Genomic DNA, 7866 nt, shown 5'->3' with positions numbered 1-7866 from the left:
GTTGGACATCTGTGTGACCCAAGCTCACTAGTGAGTTGATCGACTACCCTCTACCAAGTGATCCCAGGTCAGAAGCAGTGGCAGCAGAGTTTGTACATTTTGAGAATATAAAGCCTTCATTGACACACGTGTCCAAGCACTGACTTGAAACTGAGTACAGGAGGGTGCAGTGGAGGCAGGAACATTTCCTTCCCTAGCTTCCTTTTAGAAGAGGAGTCTGCTGGTGAGGAAGACAAGCAGGATCTGAATGGCAGTGGTGATAGGGCTGCTGTAAATGTTGGCCAAGCTTTTGCTTCTGGCTGTGGTTCGGCCTGCAGTTTGCGTGCCCATGGTGTTCCTCATCTTGAATTTACTTCTAATTGGAATGATGGATTTTGCTGGAAGAAAAAAACCAATGGCATCATAACCTGTGTTGGGTGATGGGAGGGCATTTGAGAAGGAGGCTAATCTGATGGAACACTGGAGTCAGAATTCATAAGACAAATTCTATAAACACTTATCAAGTGCAAGTGTGTCGAGGAGGGGTAATGTTAGGTGTTGTTGTTGTTGTTATGTACCGTCGAGTCAAACCCGACTCATAGCGACCCCTCCTTGGGTTTCTGAGGCAGTATCACTACAGAAGTAGGATTGCCCAACCTTCCTTCCGAGGAGTGGCTGGTGGGTTTGAACCGCCAGCCGTCTGGTTAGCAGGCAAGTGTCTTAGCCACTATGCTACCAGAGCTCCCAATGTTAGGTACAGGATATCAAAAAACAAAAATAAGTGAAAAACCTCTACCCTTGAAGTCTGTGCAGCCCTGCACAGTGACATTTATGTGTGTGATAGGGGAACAACACCTACTGAATTTATACAACTACTGAATTTGTGAGGGGTGGATAGTCTGCCCTCGACTATCCTTAATATTGCCATTTAATGTCAGTGCATGTATGATCCAGAACAGCCCAATGTTATTTTTCTTGCTAGTTTCAAGGGTCACATGTAAAGCTTTTAACAACTGAGAGCAGCCATCCTGACTTCACAGGAAGAGGAAGCATGCTCATTCAAACTCTGAATCTCTTTCTGTGCTGTATGAGCATCAGGTACCCACTCGCAGGCTGTGGTCCTTTTCACATGAAGGATCTGACCAGGCACTGGTTCTTGAATTTGCCTTGCTTGGCTAGCAGAGAAAGCTAGGCCTGTAGCCCTGGAAGGGTTTCTGACTCTGGAAAATCTGTAGTGGATATGTTATAGTGAGTTGCTGCTGAGTCAGTTCCAACTCATAGCCACCTGATGTGTGCAAAGTAGAACTGTTGCATAGGGTTTTCAAGGCTGTGAACTTTCAGAAGCAGATGGCCAGAGGCACTTCAGGGAGGGTTCGAATAGCTGACATTTCATCTGATAGTCAATACTTAACCAACACTTAACCATTCATTACCCAGGAAGTATGTGAGTAAATACAGACAGGACTATAAGGAAGAGGCAAAAGAGCCTTGGTGGCGCAGTGGCTAAGTGCTCGGCTGCGAATCAGTTGGTGGTATAAACCTACCAGCTGTTCCACAGGCTAAAGATGTGGCAGTCTGCTTTTGTAAAAATTACAGCTTAGGAAACCCTATGGGCAGTTCTAGTCTGTCCCATAGGGTCACTAAGAGTCCAAATAGACTGTACAAACAAGTCTACAACAATGGATATAAGGAGGAGGTGGAAGGAAGGGAAATGTCAGTGGTGTACTCAGGCTGGTGTATTTTTTCTGCCTGCCTGGAGGGTGCCTCCCAGTTTTGTGGTAATGTCTTATCTCATTCCACACTTCCCTGGGGCAAATGTTCCTCTGGCATCCTACTGTGCCAGAAAGTCTGAACACAACCACTTTTTCCTCTTTTTGGATTTTATTAGCATGAAGCTTTGGAGTAAGGGGAGTCCCTGGGTGGTGCAAATGATTAACTTGTTGGGCTGTTAACTGAAAGGTTGATGGTTCAAGTCCACCTAGAGGCACTTCAGAAGAAAGGCCTGGCAATCTACTTCTGAAAAATTAGAAGTTGAAAACCCTGTGGAGCACAATTACAGCTTGACATACATGGCATCACCATGAGTCAGCGTTGATTCATGGCAAGTGGCAAAGAACTAGAGGGTCCCAACAAGAAACACATGTTATTCTTAACATTGACAGGAGGGTTCATCTCAAAAACATCTTTGAGGAACCTGGAACTGAACCCACCTCTGGGAATCACATTTCAGCCAATCAATAGGCCTATAGAGTGAATAACACCTGTGAGGAATGTACTCCTCAGAACAATCAACTAGATGAGACCAAAAGGCAATATTTGCCCAAAAACAAAGTTCAGAAGGCAGGAAGGGGCAGGAAAGAAGGGTGAATGGAAATGGGGAGCCCAGGGAGAAGTGGGAAGAGTGTTGTAACATTGAGGGGTTCGCACCTAACGTCACGAAACAACATGCATATAAATTGTTGAATGGGAAACTAATTTTCGTTGTAAGCTTTTACCCAAACTGCAATAAAATATTAAAAAAAAATCTCTTTATACTTTTGGTATAAGTCTAAATAAAGTAGAAAAAAGTGGAAGGTATGGAATTTGAGTCCTGGTTTGCCATTTACTTTCTGTGTAGTCATAGGCAAGTTACCTATCTTTTCTGACCCTCAGTTTCTAGAATTTGTTTTAGCTCCCAGAAGGAAGTAAGGGAAAGGAAAGGGGACAGAGAAGGGAGAAGAAGGGCAAGAAGACTCAGGATGGTGTGGGGTTGGGAACAAAGCCCGTGCAAGGCCAGTGGAAATTTTTAGTTGTGGTGGTGGCCAAAGGCTACTTTAATTTTAATAAAATTATTGGTATTTCTGTGATATAAACCCTTTTACGTGCAACTCCTTCTTCTTCTCTTCCTCCCCAACCCTGCCACTACAACTGTTTGCTTAAAGGCTACTATACCCCTTAAGCCAGTGGGAATTCTTTGTGGATTTTGAAGAAGGAGCTTATTTTCCTATTGGTGTCTATGTGGTACTGTATAGAAATAGCAGTTTGGAGACAGAGGTGATCATGAAGATATGGGGCCCTGGGAATTTGCAGACATTTTGTGCAGGTCTTTTGTTTTCCAGTTTGGGGAGCTCTGGTGGCATAGTGCCTAAGGCATTTGACTGCTAACCAGAAGGCTGACAGTGCAAACCCACCAGCCACTCCTCAGAAGGAAGGTTGGGCATTCTACTTCCGTAGTGATACCGCCTTGGAAACCCAAGGAGGGGTTGCTATGAATAGGATCCTAGTTGATGGCACTGAGTTTTGTTTTGTTTTTTTTTGGAATAAGGAGTTGAACTAATCTTATGTGATTCTCAAGGTGTTGGGAGATTTCAAGTGATATCTGGATAACACATGATTTAAAAACCAAAAAACCCATTGTCGCAGAGTGAATTCTGACACATGGCAACCTCTTATGTTACAGAGTAGAACTTTTCTATGGGGTTTTCTTAGCTATAATCTTTGTGGAAGCACATCACCAGGTCTGTCTTCCATGGCACCACTGGGTGAGTTCGAATGCCTTCCTTTTGGTTAGTAGATGAGTGCAAGCTGTTTGTGCCATTCAGGGATCTCTATGTGTGATTAGAAGACCCCCCTTTTCTAGGGCACCTGCAGAGTCATTTTCCAGGCTGATGGAATTGCCTGCCAGATATGCAGATGGGCTGAGGAGAACTTACTTGTGTTACACAGCTTCACAGAAGAATATGTAGAATTTTTATCGGAATACATAGTGATGGCTCTGTAGAAGGCAAACAATGAGAGGTGATGGTGAGGACCTCATTTGAGAGATTTCCAGGTTCAGCTCAGATTTTTCTCAAGGGGCTCCTTCTTTGAGGATCCAACCTCCAATTCTTTCTGCTTACTCTCTCTACCACACAACTAGCAGTTCATTAAATATTGGTCTGTTTTATACCCTTTAGGGTCTTAACCCTAACGCCTTCCACAGTCTTGCTCCAGACATCCTCTCCCATCCACCATCCCCTCCAACTTCTCCACCTTGAAATCCTCACGGGCAGTTACACACTCTGGCCTTTGTTCAAGTCAGGCCCTCTGCCTATATTGCCCATCTCTGTCATATCTGCCCGTAGACTCAACTGTCACCTTCTCTATGAGGTCTTTTCTCTCTATTAATGTAACTGAGATGGACCACCATCAGAGAGCCACAACCCTTTACTGCATTGACTTGCTGAGGATTCTTTTTACCTATAGCTCTTTGAGGGCAGATTCTGTTGTCACATAATACCCACACATAGTAGGTGCTTGTTAAGATTTGTTAGATAACCTGCCCAACTTGGTTTGTTGTTGTTTTTATATCAGAGGGTCCATTATTATAACAGTGCCTATTCACACATTTTTTCAACGCATAATTAATGCAAGTACACTACCTGCTAGTCACGGCACTTGGTGCTGAGGGAACAGTGCTCTTTTGTGGCACTTAAAGTCTCCTCCAAAAGACAGGTTTTAAGCGAATAATCTGTGACTTAATTAGGTAATTAAATGCAGTTGTGATACATGCTCTGAGGAAGAAGTGGAAGTTATGATAGTGTATAGCAGAGAGCCCTACCTTGGTCTGGGGCTTTAGGGAATGCTTTCTTCTTGAGGAAGTGATGTCTAACCTCAGTAATTATTTCTGTATAGGCCTTGATTCCCCAACATGATCATGAAGTCCTATGGGCAAGGACCTTTTCACACCACTTTTGTATCCTATGTCCCAGTATAGTACCCAGCACAGGAGAGCTTCTGCTCTGTGTCCTCCCTAATATGTGGTACTCTCTTACCCTGGGTCAGCCTTGTTGATCCTGGCCATATGTCTACATTGTAAAAAAGCAGCGTGTCCAGGGCCTTATAGGGGGTGTACAAGTCAGGAGGCGTCTGGAAACTGCATGGTCATTGTCAGCATGAGTGTGATGTTTCACTTACCTACTGTCTCTGTTTGTCTTTTCACCTATTATTGCAAGGCTTTAATAAGGTGAAGTGAAAGGTATATGATTTTCCTCATTAGTTTTTTCTGGCTTCTGAAAGGCTGCTGTCACTGGGAAGCTGGATTATAGTAGCTCTCTTTGGGTTCTACTCTTGCAAGTCACTCTGTACACACAAAAGTATCCTCTACAAAGCCCATTGGGTTCAACCAGGCCTAGAGTATAGCAGGAGAGGGTAGAATGGCTTGATAACATCATCATCATTGTCACCACCACCCACAAAGTCTTGGTGGCTGTTCACAGAGGACATGGCCTTACAGTCAGACCTGTGCTTTCAGTGCAAAATGACAATTGGATACATAAATACTTTCTAACATTTGATTCCTAAAATAAACCTGGTGACAAATCCCTAGCTTGAGGAAGGTTTATTGTTAATCTGGACAGAATCTGAGCGCATCCATTTTGGGTGACTTTAGAAAGGTCACACAATCCTCACGCTTTCTGATAGACATTTCCAAAATAAATCTTTTTTCCTTTTTAAGTGAGTTTTTGGTTTGAGGATCAAGAATTTGTGTCCAAATTAATACTTATCCAATTTATATTGATTTAATTTGTGTCCTATTTATATTGATTGTAAATGGTATCTGTGTGTATAAATACCTATAGATAAAAGATCAGATGAAGAATGCTGAGGCAGAAAAGAGAGTGTACCTACTGAATTTACCATATGGCACCCAGTTTGTAATTTGAATCCTCCAAGGTCAATTTAAAACTGTGTAAAACCAATTTGAAATAAAAACAATCAAAGCAAAACATATATAGATAGGTTCTTACTGTATCTTGACTGAAGCTATGTTTCCAGAATCAGGAGATAGCCAGTATGCCAGGAAGAATGAGCTGTTGAAGGCATCCATGTCATACTTGCCGCTGCCCTTACAGTCTTGGCCTCCTTGGCTTGTGTTTTGCCAGGTGCCTACTGGGTTATCGGACTTGTCAGTAGCTTGCAGGACCACAGAAGTGGAGTTGATATTAGCAGGAATCTTTACTAGAAGGGGAAAAAAAAAATCAGCCATCTATATAGTGGGACATCAAAATTAATCATTAAAAGAGCAAATTTCAAAATAGTATGTACATAAAAATATGATCCCAATTTTGTAAAAAAGTTGAAAAATGTCTAAAAGGAAATATAAGAAGATATTAACTGTGGTAGTTTTCTTAATTGTGGTAAATATATTTGTAACAAAACATTTGATATTTCAGCAATCTCATAGTTCAGGAACATCAGTGATGCTTATCATGTTGGGCAACCATCACCCTTATCCATTCCCAAATTTTTCCACCTCCCTTAACAGAAGCTCAGTGTCCTCTAAGCATTGAATCCTTCTTTTCCTTCCTACTATTAGCCTGCCCCTAATAATGCTAATTGTAGTAATTTCTTGGTAGTGGAATTACAATGATTTTTGGTTTTCCTAGTATGTTTTTGTTTTCCAAATTGTCTATAGCACCCTGGTTTTGGTACACATTGGGGGTGAGATCCTAGGCATTCTGGAAATCTTTCTGAGCCAGTTTCCTCACCTGCCAAATGAGGGTGATAAACTTGCTCTGCCCTCCTCCCAGGGAAGTATGGAGATGGAAGGGGTAAATACTGTGAAAGGGCCAAGTGTGCCCATGGGAAGTGCTATGTGGACATAAAGGCGTATGGTAGTGATAAAAGCAAATCACATTTCCTGGTCCCAGAAATGCCAAAGCTTCTGATCTCCATTGTTAGGGTGGTGGTGAAGAGAGTCTCCGAGCCACAGGGGCTGTAATCCAGGTACCTGTCAAACAACCCTTTAGGGTTCCCTTACTTTCTCCATTCAGGTGAGCTCCCTGGCCCCATGACCTAGCCTCATACTAACTGCAGGGGACCTCACTGACACTTCTTAATTCTAGAGGTGAAAGAACCATAACTTCAGCATTCTGAATTTCAGGAGATTCACTCTGTCCATAAGGTGCTGTGATTCTGAGCCAACTTGCTGGCAACCAACAGTAGCAACAACAACAACAACAACATTTCTTCCCTTAGAAGATCCCTTCTGAATGAATTCCTCCATGCTAAGGTGTTGTTCTCCAAGTTCCTCAAAGCCTCCTGAAGTTTTCCCAAAGACTTCTCTTTCACAAAACAAAGACAATTAATCATGTAGCACAATATGGTCAAGGCAGTCCTGGATCTAAATTCTGGCTCTTCCATTTAGGAGTGAGTCATTTTACCTTTGAGCCTTAGTTTTCTTCTTGTTCATCATTCACTCCACAAATATTTACTGAATGCTCACTAAGTGCCAGAACTGATTCTAAGTCTGGCAATAATGACATTATCCTGCATTATATGGAGATCATGATACATAACTACTCTGAAAGATTCCTGAGTTCCGGTAAGATGGCAGAATAGGCAGAAAGACTGCACAGACCCTCTTCAACAAAGAAAAGGGGAACCAATTAACACAGATACAGAAGATAATTCTGGACCCCTGAGCCTTAAGGGAAGGATATAGATGCAGACTAACCTCCAACTAGCAGTAGAATTTGTATGCAAACACCAAAAAAGGGGACAACGGAGCTGCGGTCTGGCAGTAATCCTGACAGCACAGACAGCTTGGATATTGCCGAGTGGTGGTAGGACCTAAGAATTAACCTAAAAATTGGCCCTGCTAGCCAGGGACTGCTCTGGTGGCTGGGGAATAAAAGGAGAAGCAGCGAAGAGGAAGGCGGGCTGAGCTGTGGACTTTTGCCTGTCTGGAGGGCATAGCCATTTTGAATGTTTACAAGTGGTTTGACCATTTTGGATATTTAAAGTGACAGCATTCTCCCAGATTCCAGGGACTTAAGAACAGGTTCCACTTGCTGGGAACCCCAAGGACATTCTGGACTCAGACAACTGGAAAGGTGTGACATTCCCCTTGTTACTCTTATACCC

At 42.8% G+C, this 7866-nt stretch overlaps 1 protein-coding gene across 1 annotated transcript in view; it reads right to left on the bottom strand.

Moving 5' to 3' along the window:
- Positions 1-204: 204 nt before the first annotated feature.
- The window catches only part of PLET1 (placenta expressed transcript 1), a 15686-nt gene continuing 8024 nt past the window's right edge, over positions 205-7866 (bottom strand). The window contains exons 2-4 of the mRNA XM_007936605.1: positions 5748-5958; positions 3672-3733; positions 205-377 (exon numbers count right to left, since the gene is read on the bottom strand). Of these exons, the coding sequence (XP_007934796.1) occupies positions 205-377; positions 3672-3733; positions 5748-5958 (446 nt within the window). The remainder of the gene's footprint in view (positions 378-3671; positions 3734-5747; positions 5959-7866) is intronic.

This window comes from Orycteropus afer, unplaced genomic scaffold (assembly GCF_000298275.1).
Source record: "Orycteropus afer afer isolate SDZICR_OR568_19922 unplaced genomic scaffold, OryAfe1.0 scaffold00036, whole genome shotgun sequence".
Taxonomy (NCBI): Eukaryota; Metazoa; Chordata; class Mammalia; order Tubulidentata; family Orycteropodidae; genus Orycteropus; species Orycteropus afer.
The sequence above is the reverse complement of the archived record's forward strand: the minus strand, read 5'-3'. Positions and strand labels throughout refer to the sequence as shown.